General features: G+C 42.8%; 1 protein-coding gene across 1 annotated transcript in view; it reads left to right on the forward strand.

Moving 5' to 3' along the window:
- The window catches only part of LOC126419645 (uncharacterized), a 29,929-nt gene extending 6,482 nt beyond the window's left edge, over positions 1 to 23,447 (forward strand). Inside the window, exons 2-3 of the mRNA XM_050086834.1 lie at positions 16,847 to 16,987; positions 22,977 to 23,447. Of these exons, the coding sequence (XP_049942791.1) occupies positions 16,847 to 16,987; positions 22,977 to 23,447 (612 nt within the window). The remainder of the gene's footprint in view (positions 1 to 16,846; positions 16,988 to 22,976) is intronic.
- The last annotated feature ends 249 nt before the right edge of the window (positions 23,448 to 23,696 follow it).

Below are 23,696 nucleotides of genomic sequence, written 5' to 3' on the forward strand. Positions count from 1 at the left end.
CATGTGGACCATCACGTAATTAGCTAGGTGGTCAAAATGTTTTGGCGCATCAGTGTAAATCACAGAACCTTCCAAACTATTTATGCAGTGTTTTGTTACTAAAACAAACACTCTAAGATTAAAAAAAGACGCACCACGAAGGAATTGACTGCAAGGTATGGAAATTGGTAGGTATGCTATACGTTTACAAGCAAACAAACGATTAGAACAACTGGATGATTCATTCATGAGAAAGCGATTCACAAACTGAGTAAGTAAATATCGTCTTGATCCACCTCTGGCCATCATGCAAGCTGTTATTCGGCTTGGTATTGAATGATAGAGTTGTTGGATGTCCTCTTTAGGGATATCGGGCAAAGTTCTTGTGGATTCTCATTTCCTGGAGTAGAATTGTCTTCATTGATGAATTCCGCTTCGAACTGAGCTCTAGCGACCAGCGAAGATGTGCCTGGAGACGGCCTGGCAGCGGTGCGATACCACCCTGACTGTCGCCCGGCATACAGCCGTGAGTGGTGTTCTCGAGTGTCACTTCTTTTCATTGCACGACCTCTCTGGTTGTCATCCGTCGCACCCTTACAGCCCGGTGGTACTTCGACAATATTCGAAGCCCACCATGCTCGCCATCCTGCTTTTACATTTCAGCAAAATAATGTCCACCCACACACAGCGAGAGTTTCTACTGTTTCATATGCTTGTCAAAACCTTACCCTGATCAGAAAGATCGACGGATCTCTCCCCAATCGAGAGCTTTTGGAGCATTGCGGGCAGGGTCCTGGAACCATCTAGGGACTTTGACGATCTAACGCGGCAACTGGGTGGAATTTAGCACGGTATCCCTCTGGAGGACATCAAACTCTGACAATCAACGCTAATACGAATAACTGCTTGCGTAAGTACCAGAGGTGGACCAACGCGTTATTGGCTTGCTCAATTCGTGTAGCTCTTTCTCTTGAACAAATCTTCCAGTCTTTTTATATGTGACATTTACCGATTTCCGTCCCATGCGGATAATTCCTTCGTGCTGCGGCTGTGTTCTTTTTTCATTTTTTTACTCTTAGAGTGCAGTTCAATATGAGTCATACAGAGAACTGATTTTGAACAAAATCTGAAGACATGTTTTTCAGAGTGGTTCACAAAAACCTACTCTTTGTAGTGAAAACAATTCAAACGGTGTTATGTGAGAGACAATTTTGTTTATGTCTACCATTAATGCGTCTGTCGTCTTAATATTTCCACTAAACACGAGAAATTAGCTGTGACACATGGGTCTGTTTATAGAAAACAAGCTGTAAAGGGGAGACTGGAATAAAATATTCAGATATAAATGTACTGTCGCTATAAGGACTTTAGAAACCATCCATAACATCAGAAGAGAAAGAAAAATGTTGGCGTGTTCTATCCCAAATATATACCTTAGTTTGCTAGGTGCATTTTGCATTATTTTTGCTACATAAAAAGACGAATTTGGAGAATGCTGTAGCAACGATAACACACGGACACAAAATCCTTCAGCAGGAGATATATTTGGGGCTCCTTCAAGGCGAATGGTTATGTTCTAAATAAAACTACAAGGTACTGTTCTTTTCACTATTTTACAAAGTAATGAAGCTTTGAGATATCGGCAAGAAAAAATGAATGTCCCAATTAACGTCACGTATTACAGAGATGCCTCTGCCTCTAATTTTTAAGCAACTCACAACACCTTCAAAAACCACGTGCAAGATTTTCATATTCTCTCGCTCGTTACGTAAAAAGTATTAGTCCTATAGAAAAAAATGAACAGGATCTTTTTGTAGGCAATTTCGTGTACTTAAATTTTGTACTCTAATACGTTTTCGCAAGGACGATGACTCCCGTTATTCAAGAAAAACGTACAAAAGTAACTATCAAATGCGTTTTTCCTGATTAACTCAAATATTGTGGCCGCCAGCGAAAACGTAACCCAGTACAAAATGTAACTACATTAAGTTTCCTACGAAAAGATTGTGTAGCGAGCGATAAAATGTGAAAATCTAGCTTGTGGAATGTTCAGCATGTTGCATGAAACCCGTAGCAAGCGGCAGATGAATCAGCCTATATACAAGCAAAATAAAGCTGCCTCCGAAAATATTTGTGAGACTGACTTGGAATGATCCTTCTTAGCTTACAGCAGAAGTGCCCATCCTACAAAATGCTGGAAACCGTGATTTCCAAGCACTAATGGGTTTCTGACACAGCATCTCCTGCATTCTCTGTCCTGAGTACTTCACTGTTTCAGTACTCCTTAGCGAACGGTTGAATGAAACACAAACTGGTGCTCTCGATAAAACAGTGTGTGATCATTATCGAGTGTTACATGATGTACAGTTCGTAATAAACGTGTGCGGTATGGTCTGCGCAAGACTGGAGCCGGTTTAGCAAAATCCTCAGCAAAGTTTGAAATGCAAAACTTAGTGAATCAGTTAACGTAGAGGAAGATATCAATGATCATAAGGCTGTGATAGCACCCGGAACAACGTGTCTTACAAAGAACATTAAGAAATGTGGGAAGATATTTTTGATTAGCAAGAGTGACAGGATATTTCGGTTTGTCTGTGCAGTCGGCATCAAATATTCTGTGCTGAGACGAAGATGTAGAGAACAAAATGAAAAAAAAATCAAAGGCATCGTCTAATGTGCCCCAGACAAGCATGTCTCGAGTAAGGTCTTAAGAGATGGGAAAGACCCACCACGCTTTAATAGGCGTATTAGAAAATTGCTATGTAAACCAAGAGAACTTCATCTCACATTCAAGAGAAGTAGAAAACGTAGCTGACAAACATAAAATGAACGAAGCGAAAATGGGCGTAAGGAGAGCAATGAGGGAAGCGTTCAATGACTTTTAAAGTAAAACTTTAAATCTTTGTCAGGCGATCTGAATAAAAACCCTAAGAGGTTTTGGCCCTGTTTAAATTCAGTAAGTGGGTCAAAATATTCTATTCATTCACTCAGTGACCATACTGGCACCGAAACAGAAGGTAACAGAGAGAAGACTGAAATACTGAATTCGGTCTTTCGAAATTGCTTCACCGCAGATCGTAACATGGTCTCTCCTTTCAATCTCCGTACGAACGTCGAAGTGTCAGATGTTCAGATAACAGATCACGGAACAGAATGACAACTAAAATGGCTTACTAGTAGAAAGGCTACAGTACCAGATGAGACAGCTATAAGATTCTACAAACATTACGCAAAAGGACTTGCTCCCCTTCTAGCAGTAATTTGTTGTATATCGCTTGAGCAACTAAGGGTACCTAGGTCTACATCTGCATGTACATCTACATGGGTACTGTGTAAATGACACTTAAGTGGCTGGCAAAGTGTTCATCGAACCACCTTCACAATAATTATTCATTATTCCAATCTCGAATAGCGCCCAGGGAAAACGAACACCTATATCTTTCCGTGCAAGCTCTGATTTACCTTGTTTTAACCCTTTGTTGCCTGATGGTACTTAAAAGTACCAGTAAGTTTTGACTCTCATTATTTTCTTGTGGTGCAGTTTCGTGATCTGGGAGCCTGTTGGTACGTATCAGTAACTCTGCTCTACTGTTTCATAGATGTTATTGTGCAATACATAGACCTCTCTGGTGGTCCGAGCTAGAAATTGTTTTTCGCGCGCTGCTGTGAAAACAGAAGATTGCATGTGCTTGTTTCCATGCTGTTGCCTGAATTTGTGCGCAATTTATTGAAACTTCCGTTGAGTTTTCCATTGTACGCACTTAGCTTCTTTGTTTTTTTATAATAGTTTGAAGCATTACATTACAAGTGAATGAGATAAAGTGGAAAATATAAGGCGGACTTATTAGTACCGTCAGGTTGTGCAGACACTGGACTCGCATTCGGGAGGACGACGGTTCAATCCCGCGTCAGGCCGTCCTGATTTAGGTTTTCGTGATTTCCCTAAATCACTCCAGGCAAATGCCGGGATGGTTCCTCTGAAAGGGCACGGCCGACTTCCTTCCCCATCCTTCCCTAATCCGATGAGACCGATGACCACGCTGTCTGGTCTCCTTCCCCAAACCAACCAACCCACCATCAGGTTCTGCGAACACTTTATTGTAGCAACAATGCGTTACCTCTCACTAGTTGTTCTGTCCACTTTTTCTCACACAGAAATCGGTAAATACATTTGCCTGTGGAACAATTAGAACAAACAGGAAAGGTTTGCCAGGGAATTTACCTAAAGAAAAATGTCTAAATCAAATCACAGAGAGTCGTCTTTAGACCTAACAGTATTTCAATGGAAGGAAAATAAAGTAGTGTATTTTGCGTCAAACTTCCATGGCACTGAACAGAGCGTAGTGACAAGAAAACAGAAAGATGGAACTAGTATGACTATACCATGTCTAGTTATTGTATGTGATTACAATAAAAACATGGGTGATGTGGATCATGCAGACAGATTACGTTCAACTTGTGGTCTTGACAGGCGATCAAAGAAATGGTGGCACCGTCTCTTCTGGGGAGCAATACAAACTGCTTTTGTCAATGCTTACGTCATTTTCATTGGTCTACATGGGGCACTGCCACTGCTGGAATTCAGGCGTGCTGTGGCACTAGGGCTAATGAATGAATATGAAGTGCCAAATCTCAGAAAGAGAAACTCTGGTAAAGATGAAATAACTCTCCCAAAGAGAAGGAAGGATAACTTTTCTGTTCTGAAGGATGTACGTCTTGGAAACCGAGGAAACCATTTTGTAGTGTTCCGTTGTAAAAGAGGACGATGCGAAATGTGTGCGAAAAATAAAATTCAGCCGAGACCACATTCACAATGTAGTACATGTAAAGTGTATTTGTGCTGCAATGAGAAAAAGAACTGTTTCATACAATTTCATGAGGTATCACTAAATATGTGATATGTATATACTGTCAAAAATGTATAGCTAAGTTACTATGTATTGTGAAGTTGCTCTAGAATAAATTTATGCGAAATTAAAAAAAATATTCAGAAGTATCATATTTCTGTTAACTAATTTTCTAATGTAAAAATATTTAATATTTATGTGGAATAAAGTACAAGCTACAAAAATTGAAGCATTTTTCTGCACATGTTGTGATTCTGTCCGTGGAGTCTGACGGTACTTCTGAGTACCAGGAGAGAAAAGAGTTGTGAAAAATAAATTAAAATTTTACAAAAAATCCTACCGTCATTTCAGGCCACAATAGTATAAATTCTGCAAAGAAAATGTTAAAAAGTAATTTTTTTCTTATGTCAGGAAACAAAGGGTTAATATGTGATCGTTTCTTCGGATGTACGTCTGCGTCAACAAAATATTTTCGTATTCGGAGGAGAAAGCTGGAGATTGAAATTTCGTGAGAAGTTTCCGTCACATGGAAAAACGCCTTTGCTTCAATGATATCCACTCCAAACTCAGTTTCATATCAGCGACACTCTCTGCCCTATTTCGCCAAAATACAAAACGTGGTACTCTTCCTTGAACTTGCTCGATGTACTCCGTCAATCCTATCTGGTAAGGATCCCAGACCGCGGAGCAGTGCTCCAAAAAAAGGACGGACAAGCGTACTGTAGGCAGTCCCTCTATTAGGTCTGTTACATTTTATAAGTATTCTGGCAATAACGCGCAGTCTTTAGTTTGCCTTCCCCAAAACATTTCCTATGTTTTCTTTCCAATTTAAGTTGTTCGTAATTGTAATTCCTAGGAAATTAGTTGAATTTACGGCCTTTAGATTTTACTGATTAATCGTGCAACTGAACTTTAACAGATTCCATTTAACACTCCTGTGGATGACCTCACAGTTCATTATTTAGGGGCAATTGCCAATTTTCGCAACATACAGATATCTCTTCTAATCGTCTTGCAATTTGTTTTGGTCTTCTCATGACTTTGCTAGACGATAAACGACAGCATCATCTGCAAAAAACCTAAGGCGGTTGCTCAGATTATCCCCTAAATGATTAATATAGATAAGGAACAGCAGAGGGCTTATAACACTACGTTGGGGAACACCAGAAACACGACTGGAAAAAGCGCAGATCATTCTTGTTTTTATGAAGGGCCGTAGCACAGATACAGATGCACACTGTTATATACCTATATCGTTTACGTCAGTCTGTTGTAGAAACATGGAACGTGTTTAATGCTCACGAATTATGAATTTTTCGAGAGTGAAAAACTTCTCTATAAAAATTAACGTAGATTCCGCAAAAAGAGCTCCTGGGACACTCAGCTCGCTCTGTTCCTCCACGAGATCCGCAGCGCCATAAAGAACAGCCCTCAGGTCGATACCGTTTTCCTTGACTTCAGCAAGGCGTCGAACACCGTCCGCACAGCCGTTAGCTGAAAAAAAAATTCGAACTTATCGAGTATTGGAACAGATTTTCGGCTGGATTCAAGACTTCCTTCCATATAGAACTGAAAAAGTCGCTCTTAATGCAATAAACTCAACAAATGTAAAGGTAATTTCCAGATTACCCCAAGGGACAGGACCGTTACTGTTTACAGTATATACAGGGTGGTCCATTGATAGTGACCAGGCCAAATATCTTACGAAATAAGCGTCAAACGAAAAAACTACAAAGAGCGAAACTTGTCTATGTTAAAGGGGGAAACCAGATGGCGCTATGGTTGGCCCGTCAGATGGCGCTGCCATAGGTCAAACGGATATCAACTGCGTTTTTCTAAATAGAAATCCCCATTTTTTATTACATATTGGTGAAGTACGTAAAGATATGTGAATGTTTAAGTTGGACCATTTTTTTCACTTTATGATAGATGGCGCTGTAATAGTCACAAACATATGGCTCACTATTTTAGACGAACAGTTGGTAACAGGTAGGTTTTTTAAATTAAAATACAGAACGTAGCTACGTTTGAACATTTTATTTTGGTTGTTCCAATGTGATACATGAACCTTTGTGAACGTATCATTTCTGAGAACGCATGATTACCTGTAAATACCACATTAATGCAATAAATGCCCAAAATGACGCCCGTCAATCTCAATACATTTGGCAATAAGTATAACGACATTCCTCTCAACAGAGAGTAGTTCGCCTTCAGTAATGTTCGCACATGCATTGACAATGCGCTGACGTGTGTTGTCAGGCGTTGTCGGGGGATCACGACAACAAATATCCTTCAACTTTCCCCACAGAAATAAATCCGGGGACGTCAGATCTGGTGAACGTGCGGGCCATGTGCTTCGACGACCAATCCACCTGTCATGAAATATGCTATTCAATACCGCTTCAACTGCACGCGAGCTATGTGCCGCACATCCATCATGTTGGAAGTACATAGTCATTCTGCCATGCAGTGAAACATCTTGTAGTAACATCGGTGGAATACTACGTAGGAAATCAGCATACATTGCACCATTTAGATTGCCATCGATAAATGGGGACAAATTATCCTTCCTCCCATAATGCCGCAGCATACATTAACCCGCCAAAGTCGCTGATGTTCCACTTGTCGCAGCCATCGTGAATTTTCCGTTGCCCAATAGTGCATATTATGCCGGTTTACGTTACCGCTGTTGGTGAATGACGCTTCGTCGCTAAATGGAACGCGTGCAAAAAATCTATCATCGTCCCTTAATTTCTCTTGTGCCCAGTGGCAGAACTGTATACGACGTTCAAAGTCGTGACCATGCAGTTCCTGGTGCATAGAAATATGGTATGGGTGCAATCGATGTTGATGTAGCATTCTCAATACCGACGTTTTTGAGATTCCCAATTCTCGCGCAATTTGTCTGCCACTGATGTGCGGATTTGCCACGATAGCAGCTAAAACACCTACTTGGGCATCATCATTTGTTGCAGGTCGTGGTTGACGTTTCACATGTGGCTGAACACTTCCTGTTTCCTTAAACAACGTAACTATCCGGCGAACGGTCCGGACACTTGGATGATGTCGTCCAGGATACCGAGCAGCATACATAGCACACGTCCATTGGGCATTTTGATCACAATAGCCATACATCAAAACGACATCGACCGTTTTCGCAATTGGTAAACGGTCCATTTTAACACGGGTAATGTATCACGAAGAAAATACCGTCCGCACTGGCGGAATCTTACGTGATACCATGTACTTATACGTATGTGACTATTACAGCGCTATCTATCACGAAGCGAAAAAAGTGGTCCAACTAAAACATTCATATTTCTTTACGTGCTACATGAATATGTAATAAAAATGGGGGCTCCTATTTAAAAAAAAAAAAACGCAGTTGATATCCGTTTGACCTATGGCAGTGCCATCTAGCGTACCAACCATAGCGCCATCTGGTATCCCCCTTTAACATAGACAAGTTTCGTTCTTTGTAGTTTTTTCGTTTGATGCTTATTTCGTGAGATATTTGGCCCGGTCACTATCAATGGATCACCCTGTACAAATGATATCGTAGATGATGCGGTTGTCTATAACAAAACAGTAATTGCAGAAGATAGGAACCATTTGCAGAATGATGAATGGTGCAGGTTCTGGCAGTTGATGGGCAACGTAAATAAATGTAACATATTGCGCATACACAAGAATAGAAATCCACTACTGTACAGCTACGGTATTGATGAGAAACGACTGGAAACAGTAGGTACCGTAAAATATCTTGAATCAACTATCCTGGTGACCATAAATGGAATGACCACATGAAACAAATAGTGGGAAAAGCAGATGCCAGACTGAGAGTCACAGGAATAATCTTAAGAAAATGTAACTCAAAGAAGAAAGAGGTTTATAAGACGCTTGTTCAACGAATTCTAGAGTATTGTTCATCTGTCTGAGATCCCTACTAGGTAGGACTGATGCAAGAGATAGAGAAAATCCAACGAAGGGAGGTGCGTTTCGTTACGGGATCGTTTAGCCGGCGCGAGAGCGCTACGGGGATGCTAAACGAACTCCACTGTCACGTTACAAATGTTCAAATGTGTGTGAATTCCTATGGGACCAAACTGCTGAGGTCATCGGTCCCTAGACTTATACACTACTTAAACTACTCTAATTTATGCTGAGAACAAGACACACACCCATGCCCGAGGGAGGACTCGAATCTCCTGTGGGAGGGACTGCGCAATCAGTGACATGCTGCCTCTAACCGCGCGGCCACTCCGCGTGGCGACACGTTACAAGAGAACCATTATGCATCACGGAGAGAATTACTATCGAAATTTTGAGAGAGCACTTTCCGGGAAGAATCGGACAGCACATTACTTCCCCCCGCATACAACTCGCGTAATGACCACGAGGAGAATATTCGAGTAATTAGAGTCAATACACTTACCGACAATCATTCTTCCCAGGCGCTATTCGCGAATGGAACAAGGTTGAACGGCTCAGTCAATGGTACATAAAGTACCCTCCGTCACATACCATTAGGTGGCTTGCAGAGTATGATATAGATGTAGATGTAGTATTAAAATGGTGTGAAACGAGCTCTGTAATGAATAAAAATCATAAATATCCGGAAACAGTTTGAACATTGGTCGAGTGAATGAAAACCTGGACCAGCGTCCGACAAAATCTCAACGCCTTTTATCTGCCCAAATGGAAATTAAGAGAGCGTCATGTTGAAACGTTATCAGAAAGTATCTGGATTGGTATCCTCACAGATTTACTGTTGTGCTTAAGTTAAAGCGTTCAGACGAACTACCTCGTATTAAGTTGTGCCGGTGGTTTCTAAGTGAAATAAAAACAGGACTTTTGGATCGTCAGTTGGGTGAGGCCTGGTTCAATCTCCGAGTTAGGTTAAGGCACAGAACATGCACCATTATGCATCACAAGTGTCTATCGATACTTTCAAGAGTCGTTGCATTGTCTCAAGATTGGCGTTTTAAGCACATTGTCTGGTATCCCCATCGTAAAACGATTGGAACATCAAATTGTTAATGCTAAACTTTAATTCCAGAAACTGTTTAATTCATACATGGATCGACTAACAAAAGGAGAACTATTCTATAGAAACGCTCTAAGACAAAAAATGCACTTGTACAGACCAACAAATGATTACATTTCCAGAAAAATTGGATGATGATTTTTTTTTCAACAAAAAGAGCTTCACGAATTGAGTAAGGCAGTATCGCATTGGTCCACCTCTGGGCCATATGCAAGCAGTTATTCGGCTTAATATTGACTGATATAGTTGATGGATATCCTCCTGAAGCATATCGTGCCAAATTCTGTCCAATTGGTGCGTTAGATCGTCAAAACCCTGAGATGGCTGGCGGTCACTCCCCATAAAGCTCTAAACCTCATCAATTGGAGAGAAAAACGGCGACCTTTTTGGCCAGGGTAGGATTTGGCTAGCAGGAACACAAACAGAAGAAATATCGGCGTGTGTGAATGGACATTATCTTGCTGAGATGTAAGCCCAGGATGGCTTGGCATTGTGGGCTGCAAAACGGAGGGTAGAATATCGTCGACGCACCGCTGTGTTGTAAGAGGGCTGTGGATGACAAGCAAAGGAGTCGTGAAATGAATTGAAATGGCACCCCAATCTATCACCCCAACTGTCTTGCTGTATGGAGGGCGACAGTCAGGTTGCTATCTCATCGCTATCTGCGGCGTCTCTAGACCGTCTTGGCTGGTCATCGGGTCTCAGTTTGAAGCACAACTTATCACTGAAGACAATTCTGGTCCAGACCGAAAATGTGTCTGGAACCGCCCCAAACAGTGGTGGGATACCAACGTGACTGTCGCCCGCCAAACGACCCCATAATCAGGAGTAATGGTCTGGGGAGGCATTTCATTTCATAGCAAGACCACATTGTCTGTTATCTGATGCATCCCTGTAGCACAGCGGTACATCGGCGACGTTGTACGCCCCGTTTTGTTGCCCTACATTGGAAACGGTCCTGGCCTTACATTTCTGCGAGACAATGCTGCCCATACGCAGCAAGAGTTTCTACTCGTTGTCTTCGTGCTTGCCAAAGCCTACCTTTGGCCAGCAAGGTCGCCGAATCTGTTCCCCAGTTGAGATCGTTTGTAGTATTATGGTCAGAGCCCTCCAACCAATTAGGGATTTTGAGGATCTAACGCATGAATTGGACAGAATTTGGCACGATATCCCTCAGACGGTCATCCAACAACTCTGTCAGTCGATACCAAGTCGAATAACTGCTTGCATATTGGCCAGAGGTGCGGCATTGCGTTATTGACATTCTCAATTTGTGAAGCTCTTTCTCTTGGATAAATCTTAGCGTGAAACTGTAATCTTTCGTTTATATCTACATGTACGTGACATCTACCGATTTCTATCCCACTCGCATATTTCCTTCGTGGTGCGTTCAACACGAAAAATCGACAGCACACGCAGCCTTGACAACCTTGTCACGAATGTATGAGGTGTTTGGTAAGGAGACTACAATCAGCAATGCAAACTTCTGACCCCTCTTCCTGTGTTTTTGGCCCTTGGGACAAACTGAAGGGTCATGTGTACTCAAATAATTGTCACACATTGGAAGAGCTACTGAAAACGCTGTTGTTGCTACCCCTCAGACAGAGCTGTTAAATGCGACAAAACAAAAACAGCTCTGCACCGACGTCAACGGTGGCTGTTTCCAGCTATAGTAAACACGCGCAGAGTCATTTGTCAATCATAATACCCACTTCCTCATTTACTAGATCTAAAAGACAAACTACACCTTCCTTCCACATACGAAATAATCGGACCTCCGTCTGACTTTCTTATCACTTTTCCATCTGTTTAACAAGTCCATAACCCGGCTGCAATGTTCTCTCTTGCGGTACTTCGTTCTCCCAAAGTTGGCTGAGAAATTTGGAAACTGATACATGTAAAAATATGTCATCTAGATTACCGATTACCTTATCACATTCTTGAAACGATTCCAATTGTTTAGCTTTAGACCTCTGAAGTTCGAGATCTTCTTTGTCAGAAGATCATCTGACTTTTTAACGATGTACCCATAGAACAACAGCCTTTTCTTTTTGATCAATGATATTAATCATTCTATCTTCCTGCACAATTGCTTATTTGCTGTCAAATTTGTGTGCCCATTAATCCATCTGTTCCCTATGATCTTCCTTAATATCGTGCATTATCTTTTGACTATTATATCGACCAGTTCTCATCTGTTAATACTGGAAGTCTCTGAAGCATTAATCCTTTTGGTTTGACTTGACTCCAGTATTCCGCGTCTTCTCGGTACGGAGACTTGTCGTCAGGTGATACTTTCCGCCCAATTTGCACATGCTAAGATTGATTACTTCTTGTTCTAATACATTCTTTACGACTACCTCACCAAGGTACCTGAGTTCCTCCACATTGATCTCACCTTGGGTTAAAATCATTCATGCTGGTCCATCACTGACGTTTGTATTGTGTTTAGCCTTCCCAAAGGAGACCTGTGAACCTCCTTTCCCAGCTAACTCTGTGAACTGATCGGTCTTTTGTTGTTAGCAAAAATAACTAGCTCATCCGCAAACACCAAGAAATGGACGTACGCCCTTATCCTGAACCGTTTTCCTTTTACTTCTTTTTGGCTTAGTGTATAAGTATTTCTTTTGAAATCTATTTTTTATGGAGGGTGGACGACGGAAGATGTGTGCGTGTGGGGGGGGGCAAATAACTCCGCCCACATTTCCTTCTATGGAGTCCGCCCCTGATACTGTTTGGTCAAATGAATTCTGGCGTTGTGTCTACACAGTTGGTGACTACCTTTCGTACGTCTTGTTCAGCTAATGTAAAATAACCCTTGTAACGCAAATAATGAACAATATCTACTTGCTGTGTTAGTGTAGGAAATAAAAGGGATTCCTCTATGTGCAGAAACTGAAACATAATATTCGGTCCGCTGTAGTCCAGATCAAATTGAGATTTTATTTTTCGTATTGGAAAGCGCCTGCATGTCATTTAGAAATGGGGAGCCAGAGTAATGCACTCTTCGAGAAATCATGGTCACTCAGCTGGGCAACTGAACGTTCCGTGATATTTTTTTCACGGTTATGCAACATATGTAAGGGGAGTGCTCACACTACTCAATCTGGTTCCATCTGCTTCTGTAAAAGCCTCATTTGCTTGTTTCAGTTGACTGTAGTGAAGGATTTGGGGTGGGTGGGGCTCGGGCTGGGGGTTGTGCTGACACAGGCCCAATTTAACAATTAATTTATTAAAAATAAAATTCTTCTTACTATTCTTCATTTGTGTGGCCATGTTGTCCGTAGTTGATTTACAATTCTTGAGGGCATTTTTGTTCCGTCGTTGCAACTACAAAAGTGGGTGGTTTTTTTTCCACCAGACACGTTTTTCTTTATTGAAGTAGACCATCATCAGTGGTGGTGATTTTCGCTTTATTTCTCGCTTACATCGGGAAATGCCGTCTACTAGCATATCGTTGATGTTTTCCTTCTTTAGACACGGATAGTTGTGATCTAATATTTAGTTTAAATATTTTAAGCATTCGCGGTCCTGTCAGCAACTGTATAAATATTAATTTTAATTATAAAAATCAACAGCCTCAGTTGCACAGATTACCTAGATTTACCTGGATTTCAGTCGGGATAACCCAACCTTCTTCAGAATAAAAGTAACTACCGTTTGTCCATAGTGGACATGGTCAAGCTAAAACTACAAATCAATAAATTATTGTCAGACTGTAAAAACGTATTTGAAACTGCCTCGGCCCCACTTCGCGTTCGCCCCCGCGATGAGGCAGCCACGAGTGGTGTACTGGAACTCGTACAGCATTCGTGACTGCCGCATCGCGGCCTCGAAGTGGGGCTGAGGCAGAAAGAAAGAATCCTCCGGCGCGATCGTAATACAGTGTCGTCAGCAACAGAGTGGAAAGCTTGTAATGAAGATGCATTCACTGTGGGTCTAACGTTCCTGGAGGAAAGGATACTGCAGAGACATGGCTTACCCACAGGCTGTGGAACTGTTTCTGCATCGAATTTTCACTCAGCAGTGGGGTGTGTGCTGACTAGAAACTTCGTCACAGATTAAAACTGTATCGGAACAGAGTTCGGTGCTGAGGCCTTTGCCTTTCGTGGGAACGTTCCACACCGATTGAGTTTCCAAGCACGACTGACGACCCGGCCTCACGACCTTCCGCTGCAGTGTGAAAATTCATTCTGAAAACAATCTCCCAGGCTGTTGCTATGGCATGTCTCCGCAATATCCTTTTTCTAGGAGTGCAAGTCCTCCAAGGTATGCAGCAGAAATTGTATGAAGTTTGCAAGGTAGGAGGTGAGGTACTGGCGGAAGTAAAGCTATGAGGGGTTGTGCTTGGATATCTCAGTCAGTGCAGCTGGCATAGGAAGAAACATGCAGCCACAGCAGGAGAATCGAAGCAAAGATAGACATAACGCACATAACTAACATCGACCGTCAGGTATAGCCAGAATCAAAAAACAAATGTTTCATTTGGATCCTTTGTCTACATGTTCACTTCGCGATCTCCACAAAATTCATTCCCCTGCAGCACTACTTAATGTCTCTCAAGATGCAGCACTAAAGTATGAGAACACACAAACATTGCTGCTTTCGAAGAGCTACAGTTCCTTCGAAGAAATCATCTCAGTCATCAACTTAACAAACTAAACTAACAATAGAACACAAGACTTTTGATACTATGAACTTCAGAGGTGAAACGATATGCTGCCTAAGATTGGGAATCATGAAGTTTAACAAAAAGCGTGGATTCACAATAAAAGTAAAGGAAAAATTCCGAAAATTGTAAATTTGTAATCATATCACACGAAAAATTATTTTTTGTCATTTGCTATCCGTCAGTCTGTCCGTCCGTTAAGCCTCTCTTTTTCTCAGGAACAGGTTACATAGATCAAGTTCAAGTTTACGTCACGTGTTAAAGTCTACAATCCTTTGGCAGCATAAAAAATTTAAGCTTCTCAGTGATTGCAATCAGAAAGTAAGGCGATTTATGTCACACACTCTGATACTCGCCAATTCACTCGTAAAGTAACAATGTTAATTCCGTTGACCTAGAATCACGAAATTTGGCACGAAACAATATTTTAAGGCACAAGCTAAAGAGAAGTCAGAAAACTATTAATTTGTGATTACATCGCACAAAATTTTTTTTTTTTTTTGTCGTTTGTTATCCGTCTGTCTGTTGTCCGCCTGTTATAACCGCTTTTTCTCAGTAACCGATCGAAGTTGAAGTTGAAATTTATCTTACATACTATGGTCTACAGTCCCTTGAGGTTTAAAAAATTAAGTTTCTAAGTGATTCCAATCGAAAGATATTTACATTTGTCACATATTTTTATACCTGCAAAGTCAGTCATCAAAACCTTTAGGATACTTCCCGTTGACCTAGAATCATGAAATGTTACAAGAATCAAGTTTTCACAGTACAATTAAGGGAAAAAATCGTATAATTATCTTCGAATTGATGGTTCAAATGGCTCTGAGCACTATGCGACTTAACTTCTGAGGTTATCAGTCGCCTAGAACTTAGAACTAATTAAACCTAACTAACCTAAGGACACCACACACATCCATGCCCGAGGCGGGATTCGAACCTGCGACCGTAGCACTTCGAATTGATCTCGAAAGTCTTGAAATCGCCGGAACCAGTATCTAGCCTGTAGTAATGTCGATAACAGGCAGAAATCTTCGAGGTTCACGATTCCCAGGATGGAAGAACTGTCTATATACGTAATTAAGTTTGTATGGAACCGTCGGTTCGCGAGTCCTACTCACACTTCAATGATTTTTTATTATTATTATTAGTCTATTAAATACCCTTAGCCTTCATATTCCGCTGTCAACCTGCTGGACTAGGTTCAGCAGTATTAATGCGATGGAACGGAGAAAGGATTTTACCTACGTTGAGATGTCAAGAGACCTAAGCCGTCAAGTCAGGGATATATTTTCATCTTCCAGGAACCTTCAGTTTTAGATTAAATTGATCAGCCAGTCAATATACCCAAACCACTCCGTTCCGCTGAAAATACCATTTTGTCAAGTAACTTTATCTTGGGAACCGGCTAATGTACAAGTCTGCTATTGGCTTCGCTTGACAGAGTGAAAATATTGTAGTCTGACAACGTGGTCATACAACACGGAGCAAAAGCTCGTATTGCGAAACGACTTAGATCGAACTTTTAAAGGAACAATCCAAGTACTTGCCTTAAACAATGAATGCAATGACATCACGTATGCCACTAAGGCGGCAGTATTGTTTAAGCTGTTGAAGAGTATGAAACGCTGTACTTGTTATAGTGTACCACAGCAGTTTTATATTTAAACGGCAGACGTATGAGTGTATGTGAAGGTGTTAAGATGTGAAGCGTCTTTCATTGTGCTCTGTGACACAGGCAGCTAAATTTCCAACAAAAATTATTGTATTTCGTCACATAGCCTAAATGGCACAGACATCAAATGAATCTAATCATACTTCAAATTAATATATTGGAAATGTAACTGGAATGCACCTGATGACGGTAGCATATTGCCGAAACGCATCGTGCTAATTAAATATCAGTAAGAAAGTGACTGAAACAGTAGAAATTATTTCATGAAGTTGCAATACAGTCGCAGTCCTCAACACAGTCCATATAATATGGATAAACTCAAGACGTCATTATTATCAATAAGTACTTCAAAATGGCACATCGGCGAACCAGATGATTGTGTGAAATAAATGACTGTGATCATATACGCCAAGGTGAAAAATGGAATTGACTTTAAATAAATTTGTTGCTGTGGCATCCGACATGAAAAGAAAAAAAAAAAAAAACTTATTGTGTCCCGTGTATTGACCACCGCATCACTTTGCTCAGGCCTCGTTACAATTAACTTCAGCCACGAGGTGTGGAATCGTAGAGGTGACCGAGTAATGTGCATTTTGCTAACAGTCTCTTGTTTGATTTCCAATGTGCAGATGTTCTCGTTTTCCCTGGACGGACAGCGCCTGACGGAGCTGCTGCGACTGCTGGCAGCGTCTCGTCAACGATTCCCGGACGCAGAAGGCCGCAGAGCTCGCCACCACGTCACAGCTACGAGGCTGCATCGATTTCTGCAGGTAACGTATGCTCACCAGAATACCGCTCCTCTAAGGATATTTGTGTAACTATACGTCAAGCATTTCCGACATGAAAGCGCGTTAGCCCTATATCATTGCAAAAAGGTGCATACACCGTTATGATAACGACACAAAGTGCACTTGTTAACATTTTTCTTTATTGCTAGCCATTAAAATTGCAACACCATGCATGCGGCGGGCAACGAACGTCAAAATGACGAAAAGTATACTACGTGCTTGCATATACAAAATATGATTATCGCCTCTGCGCAGCCGCTCAAAGTTAATGGGATTAACGCCATATATAATACACAGTCCACTTTAGACATATACACTAATCAGCCAGAATAGTATGACCACCTACCTGCTATCGATATAAACTCATCCAGGCGATAGCAGCGCCATGTGTTCAGGAATGACTGCTTGTTAGGCTCACCCACGATGCATTTAGTATCAGTGTGTAGAACTGGAATGGCCCTGAGTTTCCCTGGGGGCAGATTGTGATGACCCAGAGACCTGGCACGAGCATTTCGCAAACTGCACGACTCGTCGGGTGTTCGAGGAGTGCTGTGCTGAGTGTCTTCAACTCGTGGCGAAACCAAGGTGAAACCATGTCTAGACGTCGTGGGGTTGGGTGGACACCCCCTCGCTACAGCTAACGGACGTCGCAGGCAGGGCAGACTGGTGAAACAGGACAGTCGACGAACTCTGGCGGAACTAACTTTATACTTTAAGACTGAGCAGATTACAAGTGTGTCTGGGCACCCAATGGACTGAACACTCCCAACGATGGGCCTCCGTAGCTGATAAACCATGCATGTACCAATGTTAACACCACAACAATCAGTAACTACAACTGAAATGGGCACTTGACAATCGGCACTGGACGTTAGCGCAATGGCAGAGCTTTGCATGGAGTGATGAATCCAGACATCTCCTTGTTCATCACAGTGGGAGGGCGTGGACTTGTCGTCTTCCAAGGCAACAGCTCCTTGACACCTGTATTGCGGGACCGTGACAAGCTGTTGGCAGCACCATTACGCTCTAGGGAACATTCACGTGACGATCCATGGTTCCAGTGGAGGTCGTGCAAGGCACCATGACAACCAAGAAGTATCGTACACTGGTGGAAGACCAAATACACCCCTTCATGGCGATCACATTTTCCGACGCCAGTTGCGTTTTTCACGAAGATAATGCGCCATGTAACAAGACCAGGATGGAAAGGTTCGAGAAAACAGTAGCAAGTTCCAATTGATGTGCGGGCTCCCCAACTCACTAGATCTGAACCCGATCGAACACATCTTTGTGATTGAACGTGGCGTCAAGGCTCATCGTCCCCCTCCCAGAAATTTACATGAATTAGGTGACTTGTGTGTTCAGATGTGGTGTCAACTCCCTCCAGAGACCTACCAAGGCCTCATTGCTTCCATGCCACGGTGCGTCACCACCGTTATCCGTGCCAAAGGTGGAGATACCGGTTGTTAAGTGGGTGGTCATAATATTCTGGCCGATAAGTCCATTGGTCTATACTCCGCGGCTTCACCAGCGTCGGCGTTCGACACATGTATTGTACACATCTCCTCCTCCGCCCTCTCTCTGACCATCTCTTCTCTCCCCCTCCCCCCCCCCCTCCCGTCCCCCGACGCTCTGTGCGGGAGATAGGAAGTGTTTATTTAACCCGTGATTTTTAAAAAATAATGTGAACTGTTTTTGCACCACATATCGACAAAATCTCATTCACACATAATCGAACAGCAGCGTAGAAATTACTAACCATTCACAGAGAGAATTGTGCAAACTGAAGAGCATATCTCTACGTACATCAGCCACATTAATGTTGTAGTATGCAGTATATACAATTGACAGTAATATTTATTTAACTCAAGGCGTGACCGTACACAATGTTTTTCGTTATGATGTATACATTCTGGGGTGAGCTCACTCTATATCAAGCGACGTACAGATATCCTTAGGGAAAGCACTGTGGTGACAAATCAATTACGCAGTATGTAAGAGACTGCCCCTGTGCCTTGTTTATCGTAATTTAAAATGCTATTAAAAACGACTGCAGAGAAGAAAACAAAACGTCATATTGTTGTGTGCACAATTGTTTTTCTTAAATTGAATTTAAGGCAAAAAAATGTATATATCAGAGAAATAACTTGTCTTATGGTTTAAATGCTATCTCCCACGCCCGGGTTCCCGGGTTCGATTCCCGGCGGGGTTAGGGATTTTCTCTGCCTCGTGATGGCTGGGTGTTGTGTGCTGTCCTTAGGTTAGTTAGGTTTAAGTAGTTCTAAGTTCTAGGGGACTGATGACCATAGATGTTAAGTCCCATAGTGCTCAGAGCCATTTGAACCATTTTTTAAATGCTATCACAGTTAACACGGACTGCCAAAAAGGAAGCGAAAAAGCCATTTTCACAGCACAGAACAGCAAAACACAGAATTTTCTTTCTCGAAGTCGAGTTTTACCATGAAAGTTTAAAAAAAAGGTCCTTCCAAATGTTTATTTGAGTATCGTGCAGAAGTTTAAAGTAAATCGCTCAAGAATTTCTAGATTCCTGACAACAACGTTTCCCTGTTTTACATATATATGAGTGCATTAAAAACGTACGTAGCCTACGTCTGTCCAAAAGTTTATTAGAGCATCGTGCAAAAACTTGAAGTAAATCGGCCACAGAGTTTTCGAAACTTTTGCTAACAATGTTGCTGTAGTGTAAGGAATAATGATGGGACTCATGACTGATGTATTCCACAAGATGTGTTCAAAAGTCCCTCACCCATCTCAGTGCACTTGTCAACGTGTCGGAGAGTGTGTTGTGTTGAACATCAGACATCTTTTCTGTGGACTTTAATGCGAGCAACACCATCGGTCATGCGAGCAACAAGATCTTTGTGTGTGTCCAACTTCGTTATGTACACATTCCCATTTAACCAGCCCCATAAATAGAAGTCTAATGGGGTTAAGTAGTGTGATCTAGCAGGCCACTTAATGTGCCCGTACGACCAGTCCAACGTTGAAGAAATGTGTTATGAAGATACTGGGATTGTTTTCTAGTACAGTGAATCGATGATCCATCATGTTACAGGTACATTTGTCGTCGTTGCTCTGATGCCACGTCTTCCAAAACTGCAGGTAGGTATTCTATCATGAAATGTGCATATGCTGCGGCTGTCACGTGATATGGCAAGAACACAGGCACTATCAACAGGCTGTCAGTCATACCACACCTGACGTTCACTGAGAACCCAACCTGTAATCTTGTTTCCCTAATGTCTTGTGGGTTCCCCATCGCCCACCTATAAGAACAGCAGGTGTTCATGAAATCATTGTGTGTAACATCATCTATAAATAAAGTGTATTGCACAACGTCGCTGTGCACAGCCAACCATTCACAAAATTGTTGTAAATTTGGAAATTTGTGGTAAGGTCTTATGGGACCAAATTGCTTAGGTCATCAGTCTCTAAGCTTACACACTACTTAATGTAACTTTAACTAAATTACGCTAAGGACAACATACACACCCATGCCTGAGGCAGGATTCGATCTTCCGAAGGAAGGGGTGGGGGGGAGGAGAGGGAGGGAGACGCGCGCGAACCGTGACAAGGCGCCCAGACCGCTCGGCTACCCCGCGTGGCAAAACGGTTGTCTGCTTACTCAGTCAAACAATGAATTTTGTCAATTAAACAACCCTCAAGCACGTTGTGTACACGGTCGACCCAACCCACGAGTGCACACTGGGTACACTTGCAGCTGTTGCCTCGGTGCGAAGTCACAGTACTGCTATCTGCTGGAGAACCCCCAAACCTCCTGTAGGATGGATTAGTGATCTGTCCCACCATTATTCTGCCCACGACAGTGCCTATGAAGCATTTCGGTAATTAATATTCACATTTTTCTTCATATTCGTTGATGGATTTGTGTAGTTTTGAACCTGCTCCAGTTCAGTAACGCTAAGAAATGGGCCATATGTTCACAGGAATTTTTCGGTTTATTTTCATGCGTAGACTCACCTCACAAATCACGACATTCATCCTGAATCACTCAGTATATACACTATTGGCCATTAAAATTGCTACACCAAGAAGAAATGCAGATGATAAAAGCGTATTCATTGGACAAATATATTATACTAGAACTGACATGTGATTACATTTTCACGCACTTTGGGTGCATAGATCCTGAGAAATCAGTACCCAGAACAACCACCTCTGGCCGTAATAATGGCTTTGATACGCCTGGGCATTGAGTCACACAGAGCTTGGATAGCGTGTACAGGTACAGCTGCCCTTGCAGCTTCAACACGATACCACAGTTCATCAAGAGTAATGACTGGCGTACTGTGACGAGCCAGTTGCTCGGCCACCATTGACCAGACGTTTTCAAGTGGTGAGAGATCTGGAGAATGTGCTGGCCAGGGCAGCAGTCGAACATTTTCTGTATCCAGAAAGGCCCGTACAGGACGTGCAACACGCGGTCGTGCATTATCCTGCTGAAATGTAGGGTTTCGCAGGGGCCGAATGAAGGGTGGAGCCACGGGTCGTAATACATGTGAAATGTGACGTCCACTGTTCAAAGTACCGTCATTGTGAACAAGAGGTGACCGAGACGTGCAACCAGTGGCACCCCATACGACCACGCCGGGTGATACGCCAGTGTGACGATGACGACTACACGTTTCCAATGTGGGTTCACCGCGACGTCGCCAAACACGGATGTGACCATCATGATGCTGTAAACAGAACCTGGATTCATCCGAAAAAATGACGTTTTGCCATTCGTGCACCCAGGTTCGTCGTTGAGTACACCATCGCAGGCGCTCCTGTCTCTGATGCAGCGTTGATGGTAACCGCAGCCATGGTCTCCGAGCTGATAGTCCATGCTGCTGCAAACGTCGTCGAACTGTTCGTGCAGATGGTTGTTGTCTTGCAAACGCCCTCACCTGTTGACTCAGGGGCCGAGACGTGGCTGCACGATCCGTTGCAGCCATGTGGATAAGATGCCTGTCATCTCGACTGCTAGTGATACGAGGCCGTTGGGATCCAGCACGGTGGTCCGTGTTACCCTCCTGAACCCACCGATTCCATATTCTGCTAACAGTCATTGGATTTCGACCAATGCGAGTGGCAATGTCGCGATACGATAAATCGCAATCGCGATAGGCTACAATCCTCCTTACACGAGGCATCACAACAACGTTTCATCAGTCAACGCCGGTCAACTGCTGTTTGTGTATGAGAAATCGGTTGGAAACTTTCCTTATGTCAGCGCGTTGTAGGTGTCGCCAAAGGCGCTAACCTTGTGTGAATACTCTGAAGAGCTAATCATTTGCATATCACAGCATCTTCTTGCTGTAGGTTAAATTTCGCGTCTGTAGCACGTCATCTTCGTGGTATGCAATTTTAATGGTCAGTAGTGTATATTAAAATATACGTGCTATATGTCTGTTCAAATGTTTATCAGAGTAGTGTAAAGGTTTGAAGTAAATTGGTTAAGAACTTTCCGAGATTTTTGGAAACAGTGGTAAACGTTTTTTCTTTATACAATAGCGTAGATTATTCGTTTTACCCTATAGCATGCTCACATTCTCCTCCGAATTTCCAGCGTCTTGCACCACTTTATATCGTAGAAAGCGTTTTCCAGCTTGACAGATCCTGTTAACGTGTCTTGATTTTTCTTAAGTTTTGTTTCCATCACCAATCGCAACTTCAGAACTACCGCTCTGGTGCCGTTACCTTCCCGAAAGCCAACCTTATCGTATACTAACGGATCCTCAGTTTTTTTCCGTTCTTCTGTATGCTATTCTTGGCAGCAACTTCGATGCGCGCACCTTTCAGCTGACTGCACGGTAGTTCTCGCACTTGTCTACCGTTGCTACATTCGGAGTTGTTAGAATGATCTGTATATCCTAGTGTATTGTTACGTTGATTAAACTGCTATCATTATTCTTATCATTCTGCGAGAATGTGGCGCCTTTTGCAGGTGACTTACCGGATGAACTCGGCCTACTGGAGCGTGGCCCCCATCATCAGGATCGTGGCGGCTGGCAGCGCGTCCCGCGCCAGCAGGGACCTGGTGATCCCCCTGTGGCTGCCGCTCGACACCCGGGCCTCGCCGGCCTACGAGACGTTGTACTGCCTGCAGCTGGCCTTCGGCTGGACCGTCTCCGAGACCACGGTGCTGGTGGACGGCTCCCTCATAGCGCTCATACTGCAGGTGGCCGCGGAGCTCGCCGTCCTCAACGACAGGCTCGCCGCCACCGCAGCGGACGTTGGACAGGATGTGCCGGGGGCCACTCGTGTCCAGGTTTCGCCGGCGTCCCCATCGTCTTTGGTGGTTCGAGAACGGTTTGGGTCCTCAATCACCACCATGTCTCGAAGTAGATATACACCTGACGAAATGTATCAACAATTGGTCGACAATATAAAACACCATCAAATAATTATCAGGTAAGGCTCGCTTTAGATTCTCTTGTTGCTATCGTCATCCTTAAGCTCCATAAACAGAAGCCTAAGGCTTTCTTACAGACTACTGTGGGAGTGATTTCTTTTTTATAAATTTTAAGTTGACAAACCAGGATAACTCGAAAAATAAGCTTCACACGAAAAAATGTGGAGAATCCAAGGTTGATTATTTTCGAGGGGGACATCTGTTGTTGCTAAAAGTAGCCCACCACCCCAGCCCCCTAGGGGTGGGACGTGA

This window comes from Schistocerca serialis, chromosome 9, assembly GCF_023864345.2.
Source record: "Schistocerca serialis cubense isolate TAMUIC-IGC-003099 chromosome 9, iqSchSeri2.2, whole genome shotgun sequence".
In the NCBI taxonomy this organism is placed as follows: Eukaryota; Metazoa; Arthropoda; class Insecta; order Orthoptera; family Acrididae; genus Schistocerca; species Schistocerca serialis.